Source organism: Anastrepha ludens, chromosome 6 (genome assembly GCF_028408465.1).
Source record: "Anastrepha ludens isolate Willacy chromosome 6, idAnaLude1.1, whole genome shotgun sequence".
Taxonomy (NCBI): Eukaryota; Metazoa; Arthropoda; class Insecta; order Diptera; family Tephritidae; genus Anastrepha; species Anastrepha ludens.
In genome coordinates this window covers 61,383,726-61,409,102 of record NC_071502.1, presented here as the reverse complement: position 1 = coordinate 61,409,102, position 25,377 = coordinate 61,383,726, and the positions used below count along the sequence as shown (strand labels likewise).

Below are 25,377 nucleotides of genomic sequence, written 5' to 3'. Positions count from 1 at the left end.
ATTTCCATCTGTTAAAAATTCGTTGTTTACAAGCCATTTAAAGTTCACGAGCTAGTGAATTTTTTCACAATGGAACGAATCGAATATTGTGCAGTGATGAAATTCTTTGTTTTAGAAGACTTATCAGCAACAAAATTATTTAAAAAAGTTGGGAAAGTATTGTATTAAAAGAATCGCAAATTCTTCATTTCCAACTGATTGTAGAGCTTAAAGATATTTTATATGCAGAACTGAAATAGATCAGCTTACAGAGATGGCACAAATTATTATTGAGGGATCCTTGGAATAAGCGTAATGATGTTGAGGGGGATTATATTGAATAAAAAATTAGTTTGATAGCCAAAAATTCACATTATTTTAATTTTGCGTTCTTACTTTTAAACCAACTTGATATAGTATGTACAGAGCGGCAGCCATAGCCGAATGGTTGGTGCGTGACTACCATTCGAGTGTGCGTAGGTTTGAATTTGAATCTGTGCATGAACATCAAATACTAGAAAAGTTTTATTTAATAGCGGTCGCACCTCGGCAGGCAATGGGGAGTCTGCAAGTGCATTTCTGTCATGAAAAAATCTCCTCATAAAACCCATTTGCCGTTCGGAGTCAGCTTAAAACTGTAGGCCCCTCCATTTGTGGAACAACATCAAGACGCGCACAACAAATAGGTAGAGGAGCTCGGCAAAATATGATATCTAACAGAAGTGCACGCGCTAATAAATTTTTTGACAAGGCGGCGCAAAATTATAATTTAATATAGAAAAACGTCGTACGTTCATAATATTTGACTCTTGTGAACCAGACAGCTGCAGAGCTGCAGTATACAAGCATAGAGCGCTGAAGGTCATTTTTTTTATTTAGTAAAAAAGTTACTCATAACAAAATTGGATAATTAATTTTGCGCCACCTGATATATACTGCAAAATTCCACATTACGGACTGTCCTTATAACTGGACAGCTTCAATGACTGGAAAAATTTCGTGTGCACAGATTTTTCATAAGATTTTTTTTTGCATGCATACTCTCCAACAACACGAGCAAATGCTAATAATTATGATGTCTCCAAAACCAATTTTGCCGAAAACAGTACTAGTACAGAGGGACGGAGATATTTTTACGCGGGGTTGTTTTAAACATTTGACCGAAAGTGCAATGAATTTACGGCAAATATCATGTAAAAAAACGACTTCAATAAAATTCAGGTTTCTACAGTAGAATTTATATAATCATGTTTTTACAAGATTCTAACATTGGACTTCTACTTCAATGGGCATTTTTGACCTGTACTCAAAGAGCACCTATAATAAAAGTTCGTTAAAAAGTGGCAATTAGAGGGTTAAAATTTTGAACGAAACTTTTAAGTAGATTTTGCAAAGTTTGGTCACCGGAGATGAAAAACTCGTACGCGTTAAGATAAGTGCGTAAGAAAGTTTAGTTCAGGGCAATCCTAAAATGCTCATAATTAGGACGGATCGATTTGTTTGAAACGTAATTTTTAGAACTTCTAAAAATGTGCGTGCTCTGTCTCCAAAGCGGACAACCGGGTAAAAGCACTGCGACGATGAGTGTCCGGTTATGAGGATATATTCCATAAACTATAAACATCTCCATAATTTGGGTATTTTTTAGCTGAAGGATGAAACTTTAAGTGATGATAATATGCATATTAAAATATTAAAAAAACTGGTCAAATTAACTAGATCTTAAATCAAAAAAAAAAAAAGAAAAAATGTTGGTGCCTTTTTTACACCAACCAAATATTTTTTATTATAATATTATGTTAAAGTGTGTTTATTAAGATATGTTGTTTGTAATTTTTATTAAAATCCGTTCGACAGTTTCGGAGCTATTATATTTAGTAATATCACTAAACTTCATATTTTATAAGATCGTTTTGAATTTCGGACATATCTACTAGACAAATGAAATCATAAGTAAATAACGTGAAGTGTTTGAAATAACATTGAAGAAAAATTTTTAAGGTATTTCGTTTAATTCCGTAATACCATATACATACATACATACATGGCAACCCAGTTATCGCTTGTTATGGTAGGTGTTATTTATAATAAACGCTTTAGTAAACAGTTATTTGCTAATTATTTCTTTGCGTTGTTTATCTTTTATTTTGGGCAACTTTATTTTCAATTTCTCCGGTAATTGTTAATTCTCATTCATTTTAGCAGTTGGTGCTAATCCTATAAGCTTTCTGCTAAAACATTTTTTTTTTAATTCTGTTGTAAATACAATGTAACAAATAACACACAAGGTGAAGTCCAAAATAAAACAGACTGGTGTCATAAAAATGTTTTTGACGGCGCCATCCTTTTAATGAGTTAGTGCGTTGGAAGTTACATCCCTAGCTGACTTTCTGTGAAAGCTTGGTGACATTCGGTTAATTGGAAGCGAAGTTATTGCGTCTAGAGTGTCAGTATGTTTGTGTCATCGGTACAAAAATGAGTTTCGAACAAAGAGGTAGCATCAAATTTTGTTTTAAAATCGGTAAATCGTTTACCGAAACATTTGAATTGATGAAAATAGTTTATGGCGATGTTTGTCTATTTCGTGCCATAGTTCATGAGTGGTTTACACGTTTCAGAGATAGTTGTGAGGACATAAATGACAATGAACATCAAATCAGTAATCACCCAAAACTTCATCGAAGTTGTTCGTAAATTTATCGAAAATGAAGCGAAATCATCATTGAAATTCATGGAATCGGAGTTGAATATCTCCAAAACATCGATTTGACGCTTTTAAACTGATCATATGGGCTTACGAAAGGTCTGTACATGTTTCATTCCACACAAGTTAACTGAGGGCCAAAAATTGCTCAGAATTCATCATTCGAAAGACCTCATTAAAGAGACGAGAAAAGGAGAGAACTTCCTTTACAACATTGTAACTGGTAATGAAACGTGGTGTTTCCAACATGAACCTGAAACTAAGCGTCAAAGTGCCGAATTCAAGACCCCAGACGAGCCACCAGTTTGAGGCGTTTGTTGCATCGCATTCGTCGAATTCGAACTGAATATCGCGAAGGAGGAACCTGGCGCTTATTGCATGATAATGCACCATCTCATCGACACCATCGACATGTGACTCATTCTTGGACTAGGAATTGCATTTACACCATCAATCATTCACTGTATTTGCCTGATATGGCTCCCCGTGGCTTCTATCTATTCGGAAAATTGATTTTGGTTATGAAAGGAAAACGTTTTGTGTCCGCAGAGGCCATCCAAAAGGCTTGTGCCGACATCCTGAAGGACATTCCGGTCAATGTGCTGAAACATTCTTTCGAAAAGCTTTCAGATCGCGCAAAGCAGTGTATCGATGCCAGAGGTGACTATTTTGAGTAACTGAACTCGCAGTTATCAGACCAAAGCTCATTTCGTTTCTATTTTAGCTCAGTCTTGTTTGTTTGTTACTTCACCTTGTATTGTGTAATTTGATATTCAAAATTAATAAAAATAAGTAGACTTTAACAAAATATTGCTTTTGACCTCGCCATCTTTCACCTTACAACATCACCAGTTTCCTTGGTTCAAACGGCTCACAATAAAAGGTTTTATTTGCAATAATAATAGAAGATCCTATCGAATACTTTGATTGTTCAACAATTCTTATAATGTGACGTAAACAGAGTCGACGCTGAACTATGACCTACTCTTCTACTTTGGCCTCAAAACAATATAACTTTATGTTTCTGCACTCCACGGAGAGAAGAGAATTCAATAATTTATTTACTTCGTTCAAAGTATTTTGCATTTGATTAGCATTATTTCTTGTTGGAGTTGTAGGCTCGTATACGAGGACGCGTAAGTTGCGGCCAACGATCTTGGCATTTTCAGCGTACAGATGAACTTAAGGCAGGCCTAGATCTTACTTATGTATATTTGTATAGTTGCCAGCTCAAGCAGCGTGTTCCGGGTTTTTGGCAGTTACCACGATGGGATTAAAAAAAAGGGCAAAACTCTGTAATATTGCTTTCTGGTTGTTGGTTTCCGCTTATGTAATATTCGGCCGCTCACTTTTTCTTCGAAAAATATATATGCATAATTTTACAAGTATTGCACGTCCTTGATCACAGCTTAATTCTTTATCGTACCCAATGCTTTTCTTGATATGCTAAAACACAAAGGGTTTCATAGCTACCTGAAGATTTCTGGATGAGTAAAAACATTAATCGCACCTGCCGTCATATTGAAGCGGCTTTTCGAAAGCCCAGACCCGAACTGTCGCTGCGTTTTTTTATCGTTCAAAGGATGTGCCAAGCTTGGCGAATCAGTGTAACTTCCTCGAACGTTCATTAAAATCAATGCAAAATACTGCTCTAGCAAAGCGATAGAATACATATGTACTTACATACTTATATAAATGTATATTCGTATCACGTCCGTTTGCAAATCAATCGAATTTTGCACTAGCTGGCTGTATGTGTTTGAATATAACTCGAAAACTTATGATAATCCTATGCAACTATGCAACTTTCAGAGATTACTAGCATAGTCTCAGCTATAAATGGAGAAAATAAAAAAATCGGAAGCGGGTGTTTACGCTCTCCTGCGGGGAACTCTCTTTAGACCGAGCTGGTTCAGCTGATTGAATTTCTTGGTTGTTAAGATAAAAACTATCGAAGAAGTGGGATGCTACTTCCGGTATCCCGAAAAATTTTAAATAAACTTGTTTATTATAAAAGTTTATTACCATAAAAGCTTCCAAATTCTCAAGAAACTTTGTTTAATTTACTTATACACACGATATACTATAAATTGGTTTGCATTGAAAACTGCAGTATTAATATTAAAAAAAAAATTGTTTTGTTTTTGAATTTTTTTTTTGATAAATTGTTTCATCTGTATTTGAAGTTTTCTTTGTGATGCAAGCTTTCTTGAATCACAATTTAAAAAATTTATCATTTTAAGTTTTGCTTATATTACTGAAAATGCAATTCTTAAAGTCCCGAATCTCAGGATCTAAATTTTTTGCTTGGAAACAAAACTTAAAGACTAGTTTTTTGATGAAAGTTTAATTTTTCTTTTGTTTGGCTGAGTTAAGAATGAAAGTTCACTTCAGTTAAACGTGACTATCCTAAGCCTATACATACATATGTATGTAGGCATGAATGTAAAATTTGCAAGTGAGGCAAAGTGATTAAACATATTTTTCAATGTTCCGCTCCATCAGTCTATTGTGAGTTAGTGGGAAAATAAAAAACCTGTGTTATTACTCGTATTAAGTCACAGCAAAATTAGTATGCTCATAAAGAAGCATCTTATTGCGATTGAATGCGTACGATTCAATACGTGCGATCCTAATGAGCGTAACAGCGTATATATATATTAGGGTGGTCCCTAAAAAGTCAAAGTAACGAACTTGTTTCCGACTCCACCAGAAATGCTTTATAGGTATGTTCAGAAAGAAAACACACTTTTGTTTAGAAATAAGTTTGATTTGATGGTGTCACAAATGCCATGAAGTTTCCCATACATAATATTTTATATGACAAAAAAAATTAATTAATTAAAATTAGCTTTTCAAAACAGTTAAGAGATATTTATTACCAAAAATTATCAAACTATCAAACCTTAATACTCAGTATTTAAATTTTTTGAAGATTACCCTAATATATTGCCTCATAAATTGTTGAAAAAGAAACGTTTTCCAATGGGTAAGCGATGTTTATCCTCAGAAGTGATAAAATCATGAAATCTTAAAATTCGGTACTTTTATTTGTTGTGGATCACCCTAATATGTAGCCCCGTACTTATCTACATAAGCACTGTAATATCCCTGCAAGAAAAATATGAGCTAGTAATATACAATGAATTACTGATTCAATTATTAAAGGTTTGCTCACTTGGGACGTTAGAGTTTTGGTACTACCACTTTTATTCAAAAGTTCTAAAGCTAGAAACCCAGTGCTTGTAAAGGGATACGATTTATTAATGATTTATTAATAAGGAATAAGAAAGCTAATATACTTACTGAGCAAAGCTTTTACAGGGTCTGGCACTCGAAGTGTAATCAACTTTAGACCGCTCGCGCAGCTGATGCACGGGCATTTACAGGCGAAAAATCACAATCGCTCGTAAGCTCGATCACCTTAAAGTAAATAAAGTTTTTGTTTATCGCGCCATTACTCAGTAGCATCCGCCGCATACTGAAAAATGATCTCAAAGTCAAGCCTTCGCTCGGCCGAAAGCAGCCAATTTCCGAACATTGTGTTTTCTGATGAGAAAATTTTTCAAATTGAGCAATTCCTAAACTCCCATAAAGATAGGGTTTATTTGACTGACCGTTCATACGAGAATTTGAGTCATCGATTGGCAACCAGGAGGCAGCACACGAGACAGGTAATGGTTTGGGCCGTTGTAACCGCAGGTGGGCGCTCTCCAATCGTTTTCATCGAGCCTGACGTCAAGGTAAATGCGAAATATTATCGGGAAATTATTCTGGAGGCTGCTTTAAAGCCGTGGGCAGACAAACATTTCGGTGGCAGACGATGGACGTTTCAACAAAACTCGGCACCGTCTCACAAAGCTCGTGTGAACCAAGAATAGCTAAAAAATAAGGCTCCGAACTTCATAACGCACATACAATGCCTCTCAAATTCACCAGACGCGAATCCGATGGATTATTCTCTTTGGGCCATTTTGAAGAGTAAGGTCCCAACTAAAATATTCACCAGTCTCGAGGCGCTGAAAAAACCGATTGTCCGCGAGTGGGCCAAAACACCTGCAAGTCACATTCGGGCAGCTTGCGATTCGTTTCTGGACCATCTCAAGGCCATAGTAAAGGTAAAGGGTGGTCATATCGAGCGAAGGTAAATTTATTCCTAATTTGGTATTATTTTCACACATATCTTACTTTGAATGGAATAAAAGTAATTTTTCAAATTGGTTACACTTCGACTACCGGACCCTGTATTATTGAATCATATTTCAGCTCGATTAAAGAAGTTTTTTGACATGGTGTAACCTTATCTGGAGAATTGTATGAAATGACTTAGAGTAACCCTTCACAAATCCTACAGAGCTGGTGACATTGCTCAACGATATAACGGTATTGGGATACATACGGTTTTAAATTAACAAGAGGTGGCAATTATTTTTCCTTTGGTCATTTCCAAGAGTTGGCGTAATGTGAATATTAGGTCGATTATAGATTTACTATACTCAAAGACAAACCGATAAGATGTAGGTTGCTCATTGCTGATGGACTTAGATTTATTCACAATCAACTTGATAGAATTTTATTTGGAACTCTGCATCTGATGCGTTACTCTACGCACGTCAAGTACATTTGAAACTTCCGCACCAATTATCATAGAGGGTTCGCATGCACGCGGCTACATATAGAGTATGTTCGAGCTGTAATAATTGCGACAGTGCTACTTTTTATGAGATGACATCCAACTCTGTCACAAAATGTCTGCAAGACATGCGCCCAGTCGATCAAATCTTGACATTCTAATGGCCATCACTAGCTAATCAAGCGCAATATAAAAGATTTCACTGCGGAGTAAAAATGGAAGCGGAAAAGTAAGTTTTTATTTAACAAATACTACTTTGAAGTTTAAAATTATTCATTTAATGTTTTTGGCTAAAATTAAATTCAAATATTTCGATATTTTCTAACAACTCGGAAGGCGCGAAATAGCTTCTGCAATATTGCGATAGCTAATCAGACCATCGAAAAAGTAAATTGCTACAATTATTGCGTGCGGTGAACTCGGCTTTCGCATAGAAGTTAAAGTAATTTTTTTATAAAACTAAAAAGCTCAGCTGGTAGTCCACTCACTCCCGTTTCTATGTTGTTTTTAGCCAGGGTTACTGTGGTCAATATCTCGGACAGACAAGAAAAAATATTTTATATATGTTAAGGGTTTTCCAATAACAGGTGTTATCTATCGCTATCGAGAGATGATTAACGATTGGATGGTATTGATCTGGACAACGCTTCTTTTCAACAAGACGGCACTGCGTGCCACACAAGCAACGAAACCATTGATCTTTTACGGGAAAAGTTTCTGGAACGTGTTATCTCTCGAAGCGGTGATCTCAATTGACCAACGGGATCTTGTGGTTTAACACCTTGTGACTTTTTTCGTTAAGGCCACGTGACAGAGAAGGTCTACGCCAACAGCACAGGGTCGATTCAAGACCTCAAAGATGGAATTCGCGAGGCTCCAAAAACTTTTTTAAGCGACTTTTTTACCCAGTTGAAGAGTTTTTTTTTCCTTGAAAAACCACTTTTTTTTTCTACCTTCCCCAAAAATTCGAATTTTACGTGTTTCTTAGTTCACATCGAAGATAATTACATCAAAATTAATAATCTTTGTTTTTTTTTGTTTTCAGATGAAAATTGCAAGTTGTATCTTATACAGAAGTTGGATACAGGCGCTCTGGGAATCTATTGATAACTCGGCTTACAATATATTGTTGGAGATTGTACAAATTTTTTTTTTTAGTTCAAATATATATTAAACTATCCCCAAAACTTCATTTGGCTAATTGTTTTTTTTCTCATCCTACAACGCTTCGCGAAAACTACTGAATTTAGGACATCTAATTGGCCCGCCGGCCTTAACTCACGACACTATGGCCATAGCGCGTGAGAGCGGAACGCCCGACGTGCGTAGTAAAGTAGTTCGTAACCACACGGAACCACAAATTTGTATCCTTAGTTAGTTGGCTTTTCCCCACAGGGAAGTTCAGTATTGTCTGAAAACTACAAGATATTATTACTTATGTATATGTATATGTATGTAGTGGAGAGGCGCACATGTAGTCATTTATGATAGAAGCACTTGTTTCTGAAATGCACAATTAATCTGCCACCAGCAAATCATTATTGACACAGAAAGAATAAACAGGTTGGAGAGCACCCACATGCGAATACAAAGAAGACCCAGTTTACATTGCTAATGCATACGGGTATGGTCATCGATCGATAGCTTCACCCAGCCCCCCTCACCACTTACCACTCCGTCGCCACTATCTCGCCAATGCGTACGATCGACTGTGTGGCTAAAACGTTTTGCGAAACTCAGTCCCACATTCATCAATTATGCGAAGCAAAAGGCAAAATAGTAAACAATGCAATAAAAAATGTTATAATATATTAGCATTAGCAATAGCTTTGTATTTGTATTTGGATTTTTGTTTTTATTATTTTATTGTTATTATTTATTTATTTCATACATTCAAATTCATATAGCACGCTTGTGTACCACAGTAGTTTATTTCGTAAATAGCGCAAGGTACATTAAAAACTACATACTCGTATATTCACTTTACAAAATATTTACATTCTCTTATATAATTAAAAGCATCGCATCTTAGCTGCATTTAGTCGTAACGTTGTTTTTGTTTTTACTATGATTATTATTTATTTATTTAGAATACGCCCACTTATTTCTTCTCATCGATAATGATTTCATCGCCCGCTTGTATATTATAACTATACAAACGCTTATTGGGATATTTCATGGGTTCCGGTCCGAACTCTTTGAAGTCTTGATCCACATAATACAATCGCATTTTGTTTGCCGTTAAATCAATTAACTTTTCCAGCCTCGTCTTCAGATCGGCCACCGTGCAATAGACATCGATTAAACGCGCTTCCGTCTTATCCTTATATGTAATAAATACTTTCAGGCGTTTCTCAGGCTTAAGATTTATGTTAACTAAAGGATCCAACTTGCCATGTTTAGCTACCAATTCATCGTAGCGCTTAGGACGCTCCCACTCTGGCTTGTCCATGTAGTGACGTATGAAAGCACGTTCTGCATCTTCGCGTTCGTCTGCGCTGATCACGCCGCCGCCGTTTAGCAAATTAACATTCGGCAAACGCGCAATTAACAGCTGACGACGTTCGTGTTCGGTGCATTCGAGTCGCTCCCAGAGCGGCCAATTTTTGACACGTAAATTGCGCAGTTTCGGGAATTTCGCAATTTGGTCGATATCGTCCCAAGCGCTGATGTTCGAGTAGCTGAGATTGAGAAAAAGCAGATTGTGGAAATGCTTGTGCGGGCATTCGGCTTTGTTGGACATTTCGATATCTTCTTCGCAGGCGGTGGTGCAGTCGTCGTTATTGTTGACGGCATTAGCCTGTATGGCTTTGATGGGACAATCGGCGAGCACCAAATTTTCAAGGCTAGGAAATACGCGTCCCAAGCGGCAAATTTCGAGCCAGCTTTCGACGGGATTGCCGGTGAAATGTAGCGTTTTCAGTTTCCTATGTGGACGTATGCGTTTACATCTCGCATCTGTGTAGCAACTGCCTGTGGGAGAAGTTGGTGTTGGCGGTGGTGTTGTTGGTGTTTCTGGTTCAGTTTCTGTTTCTGTTTTGGTTTCTATTTCTGTTACTGTTGCTGTTGTCTCTCCAGCTGTTGTTGCTGTTGCTACTGCTGCAGGCGCTGTGGATGTAGCTGTGGTGGTTAAATTGTGTGAGTCACTTTGTTTGTTGTCGTTACACTCGTTGCACTCGGTTACCTCGTCGTCATCTGCATGCACCTTTTCTGCCACCTCTCGGCCAGCTACATCGTCCTCGCGGTCACCACACTCAATTGAATCAATAAGCACTTCTTTGTAGTCATTCAAGCTGAGATGCAATTCCTCTAACAACGGCAAATTATCCAATAATACTTCAACACATGGCCAATCCAGGTAAGTGCCATTCAGCACCATGCTTCTTAAACTATTCGTGGGCAGGGTAGTGGGATTGCATATTGGACCGACCAAATGATTTTTGCTCAAATTGAGAAACTCCACACGCGGCATATGTTCGAGTATATGGAAGACCTCTTGCCAATCGTTTAGCTTATTCTGTGCTAGATCTAGTTCACGTACGCGTCGACATTTTTCTTTTATGGCTTCGAAATCACCCGCACAGTCAATGTCACAGTCGTTCAATACCAACAACTCGGGCACGCTGAGCAGCGGTGGTAGTCGCGGTATATAGATGGATATAAGGCCTTTTTCTGCTTCAGCAGCTGCATCGTCGTCGTTCAGATTCTCTAATTGACAGTCGGTGAAATATTTTCTTTCCAATGCTTCCAGTAGTGATGGCATGTTGATGGCGTTTATTAGTAATCGTACTCACAGTATAATAAAGGCTACAACGGCTGTCGCTATGGATAACTAAGCTCCTGCAACTACCTCTATGATGACGGCTATGACTGCAACTAACACTGCAAACGCTCTTCCTGTTCCAACGGCGGCGGCTGCTGCTCTGGTTACACCTCGGAACGATTCCTCGTCTGCATGCACGCGCTCCGGCAACGACGACTACTATGTGCGTTGAATCGTGGCCACTTGAATTTCGGTAATTACATATGAGCAAAACGCATTCGGTGGCACTCGCTGGGAAGCGAAGGCAAATGCTTTGCTGGTGTTTTATAATTTTTTCGTTGATTTTTGTTTTGTGCTTTAAATTGCAGTCAAATCCCTTTTGCTTTTGTGTGTGTATAGTATGCAGTTATTACTATTATTTTTTAAATATTTTTCCTTGCTTTGGATCTGTTTTGATTTCGCAGCGTTTTGTTTATTTTTTATGTATGCTTGTACAAATGTGTTTCAATTTCATTAGTTTTTCATTTGACAACAAAGTGAAGAATATGATGTAACGCAATTTTCATCAGCAATAGAAAAATTAAACAATTGAAAAATTATTGTTTCTATTGCGCACTAATTTCATTTTTGTAAAGTTGTGAACAAAGAAAACAAATACAGACTAAATTGCTGCGCGCTACTGCCTTCACTGGTTCACTGGCTCACTGAATGTTGGTGCCTGCTGCTGCTACAACAGCCACTAATGTTTTCTCTGTTTCCGCAGCTTTTTTGATTTTTTGCTTGTTTATTGTTATTGTTTTGTTCTTGTAATTGTACTACAGTGTTTTCCACTGCTCACCGCTTACAGCTCACTAACCTGTGTCATTTGTAGTTTTGCGCTACTCGTTGAGCGCTTCGTGCTTTCATTTGCTCAACTGAACAAACGGGAGAAAATGTAAATTGTCTGTATTCTGGCTTTTTGTGTAGGTCGCTGGTTGTTTGACTGGCTTGGTTAAGCACAGGGGCGCCCCAACCACCACCGACATTGTGGGATTTAGAAAATCAGCTGCGCGGAGCCGATGCCAAACAAAGAACACTTTACGGACAAGAGAGTGATAGAGAGAAACGTGCATTGCAGATTTCGGAAGACAGTGGGCAAAAACAAAAAAGTTATAACAAAAAAAACAAAAAAAAAAAAACACCAAAATAAAAATGAATAAAAATGTATGGTAAAGTTGGAGTTGTTATCGAAATAAAATACTTTATTTCTCTGGTTTGAATGACTTCTCTGGCATAGAAGCAATTTTGTATAAAATAAATTATTTACCTATATAATAATATTTTTCCCTTAAGTTGGCATTTGGAAACTGTCGAATCAACGATGAAAGTTATCAATTTTAAAATTGAATTAATAAATAACTATTTTAATTTTTTTAGTTAGAATTAGAATAGTAAGTGAGTAAGAATTAGAATAATAATAAAAACGAATCCGTAAAATCAAAGAACTATTTTTTATATACATATGTATGTACAAGAAAATAAAATATCGCATTGGTAAAAATATATTTCCTAAAAACTCTCTCCGCCCTATTTTTTAATATTTTATTTTATTTTATTTGTCTATCATTTTACCAAGTCTATCCAACGATCGCCTTACATATTCGCCCAGTAGTATTGAATAATAAACGTGATGTGACGTGCTCTTAGCTTTTCTCTCGTAACATCTGTAATTAGTACGATTTGCTTGAGAAAAAACCTTGCTAACACATTAAGTGCCACATCGCACGCTTCTGCACCCAATCGAATACTTTCTGGGGTGCCAAGTAGCACGAAAGCGCGCGGTACAGGAGTTGCTTCATATTATACCTTATTTTATGATTTTATGCGAGATTGCATGCATTTTTTATGTTTTTAAAGTAGACTGATATTTGAAAACATCTTTGATCAAATTTGTATAGCACTACGATGATTTTTACATACAAAACTTCTACCTTCAGTAAAGATTTTCGTCAAATCCCTTCGAGAGTCACTGTAACAAGTGGCGCAAACTTAATCAGTTATGGAAAGATTTATAATATTTGCAAATATCGTCCTACGCCAATCATATTTGACACTTGTGTGCTAGACAGGGTAAAAATAAAGATTTCCGTCATTCAAAATAATTTTTTTTTTAGTAAAAAGTTGAATGGTTAATTTTGCGCCACCCGATTAATTTTGCGCCACCCTTTATTACCAGTATAGTGTTGTGCAGACCAAATGATTTCATGATATAGTTTTTATTGCTTCAATTCAAAAATTTTCCGAAATTTTCAGAAGTAAGATTTCTTTCTTTAGATAAGACGAATGCATTGATAATCACCTTAAACACGTACTTACTGGCTGATGCTGAGCACGGAGTAGCTAGCTCTAAAACTGGTCAATCTACTCAAGCCAAACAAAGTAACGGAATTCATAGATTTCGTATTTTTAAAACTTATGACAAGCTTTTTATTATTATAATTGCTTTCCGAGAGTCCGGGCATGTGGCGAAACGTTACTGTCCCCGTCCGTTCTTTTCTTGTCAAGAGGTAGTCCGCAAATCGGAGGGGAGTCCCCGTTCTGAACAACTTAAAACAGAATGCGCCAAGTTTTTACAAATTATTTAAAATATTAATATTATATTATTCGTATATTACAAAATTTTCAATCAGATGTAAAATTTTTTAGAAAGTAATTTAACTTCTTCTTAGCCACCGCTTTAGCTACCTGGTATCATAGAAAGTAATTCCACTTCTTCTTAGCCACCGCTTTAGCTACCTGATATCATAGAAAGTAATTCCACTTCTTCTTAGCCACCGCTTTAGCTACCTGGCACAAGACAATGTCAAACATATCAATTGAAAATTTTTTAAGAACCATTTTCATCATAAAAAGATGTAAAAAAATGCGCTGCTGCTTTCGTGGACGTTGCAACACGTGGAATGGCCGTATAAGATATATGATATATAGGATATAGCCAGGACTAATAGACTCAAGGCGGTGACACTGGAACAGCTGATTTGTGATTGTGTTTATTGGTTACCAAAGTGACTTGCTTCTATTATGCAGTCTTGTTTGTTTGTTTACGTTCTCATGCAAATTTTGACATTAAGAATCACTTTTAAAAAACAAAATATTTACATTAAAAGCTGCTGTTGTTCAAGCGCTATCACCTCCAATAGATTGACGTTGGATATGGCTACAAAACTTTTTAAATTTTATCCTCTGCTGAATTTACGGAAAAAGTGGATAGAGTGTTGTCTAGTAAGTGCATACTCGAACTACTGTGAATAATTAAATATTTCTAATTTCCAAGAAGAAGAAGTTGCTGCTTAGTATATTATGTTTTCCTTTTTATTGAAATTTTTGAATTCACTTAAAATAAAGTATTTAAAAATAATTTCAAAATTTTGGACGTGATAGAAAAATAAACACCAAATGAACTGATCACCATCCTTCATTTTCTTCTTGGTACTAAAATTTGCATTTCAACTTTCAAAAATTCCCTTAAAAATACTTTATTGCTTAGCGAAGTGGTTTAAAAAATTGTATAATAAAATATTATCATATCATAACTTATGACTTACAAGATCTATTTATGATGCATTCAAAATATATTTCCTAGTATTAAACGTTTGCTAATATAAAATATGTTTATTGCATTTACTTCTACGCGAAGTGGCATCAGGCACACTGTGAGACGAGTATGAGCCACAAATCGCTAATTGCCTGTTCATGATTGTTGGCAGCATAATGCCTTACAGGTCTATATGAGATTCACGAACGATCACTGCTGCTTGCAGTCGAATTTATTTATGTAAACTCATTGAAAACAAATCCGTGTGATGACCTTCAGGCCAAGAATAAAAGTATTCTAGATTCGAAAAAGCCTCAAAAAATCACACACAAAAAAAAAAAAAAAATTAGCTGAAGTGTACAAATGATAGAAAAGTATATTATGTGACTTTTGTCTACAAATGTATGTACATATGCAGGTATGCATGTGTGTAAATATGCAAATGCATATTAATGTATACGTGCAGGCCAAAGATAAAATACAAGGCTGATGTCACCACTAAATGATCGCCAGCTAATAAATTGCAGACTGTTAAAATTTTAATTGCATATTTAAGATAGAAATTTAGTATTTAGAATTCCAAAAATAACTCAATGGGCGCCCTCCAAAAAAAGAAACTAATAAACCCAGAAGTTAGTTGCATCGAATGCGCCACTGTTTAAAAACTAGTTGGAAAAGCAGTCAGGGAACTTTGGTTTATTAGTCATCTCAGACTGGCAGACGAACACTGTAACAAAATAGCGAACGAACGTTTGAGAACGAAAAATCGACCGTCTGATGAGGTGTAGTATACATACATACGTACATATGTAAATGCACAATTATATATTATATCTGTGAACTCTTGCCCGCATCAGAGTTAGAAATATAAACATTGAATGCACAACACCGCACTCTCTTGCCACCCTGATAAAAGCAACTCATTCGCACACTTCAAAATTACGTATGTATATGCACATATACACATTCTCATATGCATGAATTTGTTTGCATGTGTTTGCATTTATGTTATGAACTGTATAGCCTACATTCGAACCAAATTAATGTCATATTCATATTTTTTACATACATACATATGTATGTATGCATCTATTTTGTTTTCAATTTCATTTGAATTTGCAGAATTTTAATTATCGCCGAACAGCATATTTTCATTGTTTGGAAACGCGTAAGTATCTACCTATTTATGAAGTACTTTCCATTTATTTTTTCAGCTGAGAGCATCTAACTACTCTCAGCAATACAAAGTAACGAGGTTTGTTTATGTTTACTCTCGTAAGCTTCTTGAAACCATTAGAAAAAAGCTTTCGCTAATACTCGTTGCCACTCTTCCTTCTTATGTGCAGGGTGATTCAATAAGATCGTAGATTTACTTTTATAAAAAAACGACAAAATTTGCGGAAGGGATTTTTTGTATTTCATAACTTTTTTTTGAGTCTATGGCATTTGCGTCTATGCCTCCCGCGACTCCTCTGGCAACAAATATTGTGCATGTTAAAATGTTCCGTTTTTTGTCATAGTTCGGACTGTATAAAATAAATAAATAATTGGCGCGTACACCCTGTTTTGGGTGTTTGACCGAGCTCCTCCTCCTATTTGTGGTGTGCGTCTTGATGTTGTTCCACAAATGGAGGGACCTACAGTTTCAAACCGACTCCGAACGGCAGATATTTTTATGAGGAGCTTTTTCATGTCGGAAATCCACTCGGAGGTTTGCCATTGCCTGCCGAGGGGCGACCGCTATTAGAAAAATGTTTTTATTAATTTTGCTTTCACCGAGATTCGAACCAACGACCTCTCTGTGAATTCCGAATGGTAATCACGCACCAACCCATTCGGCTACGGCGGCCGCCGGACTGTATACCGTTTATAATTTGTTTGATTCTGTTCTTCAGCACTGGGTTCGTCTCGGGCTTATTGACATAACCATAATTTTCACGTAGAACTCGAGAATGAAGTGAATTGGTGTCAAATCGCAAGATCTCGGTGTTTCATAAGATAATGCATCCTGGGAATTTTAAGTGCAATACGACCATTGATTAATGCACAATGAGGGAAGTGACACTGCTCTGTTGAAACTACTTATCATCAAAGTCCATGTCATTTAAATCAGGCATTAAAAAGTCTGTTACTATATCACGAGAACTCGTTCACCTTCTACAGAGTTACCGGTCACATTTTCGAATAAATACGATCCGCCAGCCCAAAAGTCACACCAAACAGTACTCGTTGTGGGTGTATATTTTGTGCTTAAATTACATGTGGATTTGCAGCTACCCAAATGGGGAAATTCCCTTACTTCTTGCAGAACCACCATTTCCATAAAATGTTTAAATTGCGTTTACGCTTTGTTCAATTAAGTATCGCTCTATGACTAAGTTTGCCGACGCCTGTAGTACCAATTGTCTAAACAAAATGTAAAAAAAATATTTACGTTTCAACAATAATTGCTTTCAAAGATCTGCATCACCATTGAATCACCCTATATTAAGCACAGCAATGGCCCATCAGTGGCATCTCTAGCAGGAGAAGCATTTTTAGGCAAAAGCTTTTCACAGCTGTTTTACGAAAGCATATGCCAAGTGTTAACTCAATTGTTGGCCTCAGCTTATGGGCACAGTGGAACAGATCGAAAAAATTCCGAATATACGTAAATGCTTAAACAAATCGCGCTTTCATATAAATACATATGCACATAACAATAATTATTTGATTTCAGTTTTAAATAATCAAAGGTAAAATTATAACTCGCATGCCTTTTAATTAAGGATACATATATATATATAATATATATGCCTTTTAACGCCATTAGTAGGAAGAAGTATTTTCAATCAGTTGATACTTCATATCGACAGTAAACTTCGAGCTCAAAGCCAACTGAATGGCAATCACATATAAACCACTCAGTTACGGTATTTGAGAAGAGAAGCGCCAAACAAGACAAATGATATGAAAATGGATAATAGTTTTAAATGAGGCTGTTGAACAAATAAATAATTTTGCGTGAAAAGTAAGCAATAAAATGTTTCAGTATTTAAGAGTTATTGAACGAGGATAATCTCATTCCAATTAATTTTTTTTGGTATCTCACAGATGTTCATACATATTTTGTATTACATGCGAACTCCAAGCTTGAAATTCCCATCGCTTATGGGTTTCATAGAGGAGATACGCCACTGTGGAATTTTCGAAAAATCGCATTATTTCTTTTAATTGATGAATTTCTGAGTCTATCAGGTACATAAAAATATGTTGAAAAAGTTAAGTAATTCCAAAATACAAATTATTTTTTCAATAAAAGAAAACGATAGAGAGTTAGTTGATATTCACGGCATCTACTATTTGTTACTTTATTGAGTTTTTAAGTTGTGAGTAATTTTTAATTTTTTTTGCATAGTTCATCAAACCCTATAGGAAAGTCCCGCAAATTCATCAATGCCGCTCTTCCTCTCAATGTGGCAATGGCCATACAACCTTTGAACAAAATTAATCTGTCTGATTCTTTAAGGAGGATGCGGACTATTTTATGACTATCAATGAAAAGTTCTGATCGAATGACTGTGTGAATCTTCGGGTATTATATCAGATAATACCAAAGTCGTGGCATAGTTTATAGCCAGCAGTTTCGCCTGAAAAACGATGGAATAAACGAAAAAATGCAAGCAGAAAAAATCTCAAAGACTGTTGGAATTCCTCGCAACCAACTCGGAATCATCTTTGTATACGTACAGGTACATGCATAGACTCATCTCTTCTAACAGCGTCAGTTTTCCCGTCATCCCTTGGGAGGTAAGAAGGTTTTAAGCGCTGCGTTGAAAGTTACTGCCGATAGTGCGAAATTCCTACGGCTCCGATGATTTGGCAAGTATGCTCACACAAGCGTAGCTCGTAATTGACCACCTTCTTCAGTATTCAGTTAAATAGCTGTACTGTTTGCGACTTTTTTGTTACGTCTCAGTATCACGTACAGCCCCTTCAAGGCTGTAGCAGGCCTAACTGCACTGGTTATTGTATTGGCGAGAGTTCTTGGACCTTTTATTTTAGATTCCATGTTACACTTTGCAAAATTCTTCTGCTGTAGATGTATATAGTTCGATCTGGTCTTTGCGAATCGGGGTGTAGTCTCACAGCTTCCTATATAGGGTGAGTCATAGGTATTATACCATTTTTATATGTTTTTTTCCTGTTAAATTTCCGGGCAGTCTGATATCTTTTAATAAAGAGCACCACGTCTGCTTTCCCCCGAATCACTCCTAGTCATTGCGAGATTGCTTATCCTATATCACGATTCACGAGATTGCTTATACAATATCAACGATGTCGGCATTTATTTCCCCTCTACTCGTAATAGCTTGCAGTTCGTCGAAGAGATTGAAACTTGCGGGATTGCACAGTAGTGATAAGATCAAAAATCCTTTCTTTAGTGGCTCACCTCATTTTGCCTCCACCCGTGTGTGTTCGGAACTTTTTCTACTAGTGATTCATATAACTTTGTGTTTATAACCTGACCATTTAATAATCATCCGATAAACGAGATTACTGAGCTATTTACGTCCAAAGTGACAAACGAATAGGTTATTGATTCATGCGATAATATGCGCTTCAAGAAGACATTTCAAGGATGTGAGCAAGACGTATCATAGACTAATCAGTCTAAAATCAATTGGTCACATGTATTTATTGCAATCTGCTTTTTAACATTCAGCAATACTTTTAATTACAATTAAGATATTATACTAGACATGCATGGAAACCATTTCGAGATTTTTTCTTATTAGCATAAAAATCCGTTGTTGACTTCCTCTTCAGTCAATTGAAGGAGATATATATATTTATAGTTGGTGCGAACACCCTTTTTGGGAGCTGCTCCTCCTATTTGTGGTGTGCGTCTTGATGTTGTTCCACAAATGAAGGGACCTACAGTTTCAAGCCGACTCCGAACGGCATTTTTATGAGGAGCTTTTTCATGGCAGAAATCCACTCGGAGGTTTGCCATTGCCTGCCGAGGGGCGACCGCTATTAGAAAAAAGTTTTTATTAATTTTGGTTTCACCGAGATTCGAACCAACGTTCTATCTGTGAATTCCGAATGGTAATCACGCACCAACCCATTCGGCTACGGCGCCGCAATTGAAGGAGATGAGATTGGGAATTATTTCTGCAATTAAAGGGCTTGGTGCGATTGAAGTCGTACATACATATATTGTGTGATGTGGCTAGCTTTTTTATTTCTTGAGCTATTGTAGGAAATTTCGGATCATGATGGATTTGGGATTTTGTGATATGATATGGTGCGTGTGTAATCGTTCTAAGTGTTTTCGATTGGAATCTTTGGAGTATTTCGATATTAGAATTGGCTGTAGTGCCTCAGTTTTAATTTGGCTGGGTAGAATGAGAGCTTGCTTTTGATAGAAACATGAGAATTTCGATTAAGTAACCAGTATAGGTATTAGATAGATTGAGTTAAAATATCAAGTCCCTTTTGGAGTTTAGGTGTAGCCTTCTGGGGGTTAGAATCAATTGCGAGAACAGCGGTGTTCCGGCAATAGTTTTCTCAGTAATTGGTAAATCGTGGGCGTAGAGCCACTATAAGATTGGGACCATTAAATTGCCCAGCTAAGCTTTTTCAGAGTGTTCTTCGTTTTGCTTAAAAAAGAAATGTCGGTCTTTTAGGTAGAACTTGATAAAAGTGCAATCATTTATGGGTAGAGTGTATTTTATTTTGCATAGCAATCCGTCATGCGGTCAAAACATTGCATACGAGTTTATACGTGAGAAAAGAGATGCCTTCATCTGGCAGTTGTTTAAGTACTTCTCCTGTGATCAAATCATATCCGATGGCTTTCTGTGTTTTAAGCTTTTTGAATGCCTTTTTTACTTCTTTGACTTTCTGAGCAGGGTTTAGCGAGGGTTTAATTTCATGTGGTGTGAAAATTTGTAATAAGTGCCGAACAAATGTCTGTGCTTGTTCAAGATCTGATTTAGCCCATTTATTATTTTCCATTTTAATGACCGTGTTAAAGTTGGTTAAACAGATATAACTCCTATATTTTTTAAGCATGCCTCAAAGTAGCCCTTTTTTACGGTTAAGATGATATGTACAAAGGGTTGCGCATATCCCGGTAGCGCTACTCGGCTCTCAATGAATTTGGCAGGTACAGCTGTTAAGCTGATGTAACTGGAGGCTTGAATGTAATAAAAAGTAAACTGAAGAAAATTTTATATATACGGCGGCCGCCGTAGCCAAATGGGTTGGTGCGTGATTACCATTCGGAATTCACAGAGAGAACGTCGGTTCGAATCTCGGTGAAACCAAAATTAATAAAAACTTTTTTCTAATAGCGGTCGCCCCTCGGCAGGCAATGGCAAACCTCCGAGTGGATTTCTGACATGAAAAAGTTCCTCATAAAAATATCTGCCGTTCGGAGTCGGCTTGAAACTGTAGGTCCCTCCATTTGTGGAACAACATCAAGACGTACACCACAAATAGGAGGAGGAGCTCGGCCAAACACCCAAAAAGGGTGTACGCGCCAATTATATATATGTAAGTATATAGGTATAAGAAACTTTTATAATTTTGAGATTTATTCAATGTTGAAAAGTTTAGAACAGTGTTTTTTAAGGTGAAATATATTCAGTTTTTAAAATTTTTATTAAAATTAAAAAAAAAAAATATTATTAAAAATTTAATTAATCAATTAATGGCATTGAACATTTAATTTTTTTAGTTTTTTAAGGGGAAAAATATAATTTAAAAATATATGTAATTTAAAAGTATATATTTTTTCTCATTTTTGGGAGAAAATATTTTTTTTTGTGTTTAACATATTCAGAGAAGGATTTTTTTTGCCATATTTGAAAAACTCCGTCTTTGTTCTTATTTGTTTTAATAGCTCAGACTATACTGAACAATCTCTACTAGTTTTATAATGGAATCCCCTTAACTTTTCTCGGCAAATACGTACAGCAAACCAGTGCAAAATAATGCTCTAGCGAAGCGCTAGCATACGTACGAGTACTCGTAAAATGGGTTACTCTTGCGCGACGCAACAATCTGCATAATCTTGTATCCTATCATTTTTGACCCCCTTTGTTCCATTACGCACTTTCGATTTTCAAAGAAACTAGTTTGCAAAGTTCAACACACCATTAGTCAATCATTATTTGCTAGACATTCATTTCCATTGCACTCTTCCTTTTCTGCTCTGTCACGCCAGTGACGTCCGGTCGTTTGGTCGGCTATACTCTGACGAATCGTTCGTACTTGTATTACATAAACACATGAATACATCTGCACCATTCGTGCCATTAGGTCGTAACAACGATGATAATGACGATAAAAGGTGTACGGCGGCGTGACTGTCATGTAAAATGATGCGCTGCAATTAAGCGTAATCATGCTTTGCGACTTTATCCCGTTCGTTGGAAATACTGACATGAATAGTACGAGTAAAAGGATATAAAAGCGTGAAAAGGGATGAGTGAGCGACAGCGCTAGAAGAAAAGTGGGTTAATGCGGACAATTAAATCGTAAATACTTGCACCGGTACTTGGGTATTCATAGGAATGTCCAGGAGCGGCATAAAAAGGACAAGCAGACAATGGACACCGTGAAGCTATGAAAGTTTGGCACAGCTGTTTGTAAACAGTAATTGCGGAAGTGAGTAGGCGCCTAGACGCTAACACAAACAAATTTATTAGAGTGCATTTCGAGCTACAGCTGCAGTGTTATACACTTCACTGACCTTGACTTGAGGGTATAAAAATACAGCGACTATAATTAAAATTAATCATAATTGCCATGCTCAAAAGAGCTTAGTAAGTGTACATATGTTGGGCACACATATACATATGTACATAAATACGCGCCTATGTACATACTTATTTATAATAACAAACACAATTTTTGTTTTGCAACTTACGTCTAGGTCATTTAAGAGAAAACCAAGTTGTATGGTTACGCTTAATGAATTGAGGCAGAGCTCATTTTGGCGGTTTGGCGTAGAAAAAATTACAATAAATTTTTTTGAGTTGCTTAATGTTTTTTCTTTGTTTTGAGAGCATATTCTTTGCGTGTAAAATTTTTGCCTTTTGCTAACACACTCGTATGCACTTCCATGCGTACTTGGCCTAAAAATATTAGTGCACACATTTTGCTGTAAATTTTGCTTGCCTCTTTTTCATTTTTTTTTGCAAGCTGCTTCTAAGTGCTTTGCTTTATACGCTTTATATGCGTATGCGCTATGTAGGTGTTAGAATATTTAACCACTTCAGAAGCTTAATAGGTGAATTTATTTTGAGCGATTGACGATTGGGACTAACCAAAGGTGCACGAGAATGTCTACGATCCTTAGAGCATTTAAAGGCAAACATCTTTACTGGGGAAGAAAATAAACATTTTATTCTGAAAAATACCGAGCTTTCACAAACATAAACTCGAGTATGTATAAGTAGTATTTTATGCTAACAATTTTTTATTAGTCAATTGTCCATTTTCTGCTGCGATAAACAATTTTGAACACTTATCCAAGTAATCAACGGAGCTATCTATGCCCATTCAAATTACAATACCTTGTTAAGTATGGTGCAAAATGCAATTTTGGGAATAAATAATTGTTTCAGGGTGCCAAATCGGGTGAATAGTGTAAATGGTGCAGCGAAATAATTTGCGTTTTTCAGAAATTCAGGCGCAGCTCTTCAATTGCTACCAATTTCTCGATATTCAGGCTTAGGAAGCCGTAAAGGCTCAGCCAAAACGAAATACACAGTTTCCAGAGGAGTTCACAATTCCATTTCTAGGTCTTTTGCAGTCCAATTTCTTAATATTTTAAATGAAATCACGCACTTTTTCGATGCTTTCTGGGGAAAATACACTTTGTGGACAACCTGGTCTTTCCCCGTCACTAAGGCGGATTCACCCTTCTTGTGCGGACAAGTTTTTGTTGGTAATTTTTACGATCCTTTCCCACTGGGAGCGTAACAAAACTTTGCTCTCGCTCTTTGTTGGAATTAAGCTTATTTTGATTTTCTGCGCAAACGATTTGATAGCTAGGATTGCCATTATCTCTTTTTCAATGTAATTAGTGCACCTTGATTTGGATGACGACTGAATTATGGTTGCGTTAACGGTTTCATGCTACTGAGCAAGTTTATTAGGTGGTTAATATCTAGCCATAGAGGCCAGCTATGTCAACAGGCGTAGCAAAGAAGTGAGAGCCAAGATGCTTAACCTTAGTCTCCCGAGAGCGGGTGCTGAGCTTATTCCACCTCATCCTCCACATAGCTGACGTAAAGAGAAATTGAAGTAATGCCGAGTCTCACAGCATACATACTTTGCGTGCAATATCCTGCAAGGGCACCCACAAAATTCAGAAGCCCTGTAACCAGGTACCCAGATGGGCCCAATGTCAAGGAATTCGGATGAGATAGAAGGAAAGACCAGGCATCATCGACCAGTTTCGAAAGCACCAGGACCCAAATTGAAGCTAGGCTGCCGCAGTAGACATTTACTTTCGTGACAGTTTTAACACAAGTGAGCGATCAATCAGCTGATCCTTTGATTGTGGCTACCTCCGAAGGCTACACTGCAGTGGTACTGCAGCCTGAGCTTGAGTTTGATGGCGAGCTACACACAGAATACTTCCCCGCTAACGCTTCTATCCAATTCTGAGCCATCCGTGAGCAGAATCAAAAGGCCTTGTCTTCAAATGTGGGATCCTATCCACTCTTCCCTTGATGAAACGTGAGTGGAGAATATCCCGCTGAACTAAGCGAGGGTGTAGAATGATCAGCCACCTAAGTGTTGATCTACTCGTCAGAGTTCCATAGTCCCGCTCCTTTCCGTTCAGGGTAAATAATCATCTCAAATTGGTTTTCATTGATAAAAAGTTGAGTTTTTTTGGCATAGAGGGTGTCTAGTGTTTTTGTGCACGAAATATACCATACTCGCACAAATGTACTCTCTATCGACTTCCGAGATGTAACCGTTATAAGTAAACAACTCCGCGGGAATGATATGCATAAACAAATTTGACTTTGAAAGCCGCTTACTCCTTACGGAATCGATTATGCATCATGGGAACTGTATCAATGATTATATGCCTCACACTTCAAATTGTGTAGCTTGATAACGACTTTGAGTTAAAAAAAAAATCTCAAGAAATGCAAAAATTGCAGTTATTTTATACATAATTTTAAACCAAAAAATATTTAAGTACAGAATAACAACAATTCTACGACCAATCATAAGAACAAAGTTCGAATAGTTTTTCATAAATTCAATTAAGAAATGACCATCAATCCCATATCCTTTAAGAAGAGGAAATCAACAATAGATCTCACGTGCTAAAGAGCAAAAATTGAGAAATGGTTCTACCATTGAATACTTTCCATGCATGTCTCGTAGAGTACAAAAAAAAAAAATCAATTTAAAAATAAGATTTGGGAGTATAAAATAGCCTGGAGGAAAGAAAATTTAAAGGACGAAAAATTATTAGAGCTAACTTTCCCAACGAAACTCGGTTTGTCTTCGGTTGTCTTAAAATGGTCGTACAGAGTTACTTTTTGCTAGACTTGATTAGAACCATTATTCCATTAATGTTAAAGTTCTGAGTCATCTGAGTTAAAAGCTACTTAGGGTCGTCCATTTGACAATCCTTCATTACTCTAAACAATAACAAAACACAAAATGGCGAATACAACTAGTGAAGATTTATAGTTTGTAAA

General features: G+C 36.7%; 2 protein-coding genes across 3 annotated transcripts in view; both read right to left on the bottom strand.

Annotated features, from left to right (window-relative positions):
• The window catches only part of LOC128868798 (potassium voltage-gated channel subfamily KQT member 4), a 135,869-nt gene that overhangs the window by 41,371 nt on the left and 69,121 nt on the right, over positions 1-25,377 (bottom strand). The window lies entirely within an intron of this gene.
• On the bottom strand, positions 9,215-12,129 carry LOC128868800 (tubulin-specific chaperone cofactor E-like protein). The gene has a single exon (XM_054111322.1). It carries the CDS (start codon positions 11,077-11,079, stop codon positions 9,418-9,420), a length of 1,662 nt encoding a protein of 553 aa, XP_053967297.1. The 5' UTR covers positions 11,080-12,129; the 3' UTR covers positions 9,215-9,417.

Excerpts from the sequence above, each read along its gene's own strand:
- LOC128868800 (XM_054111322.1), bottom strand. The coding sequence starts at position 11,079 with ATGCCATCACTACTGGAAGCATTGGAAAGAAAATATTTCACCGACTGT.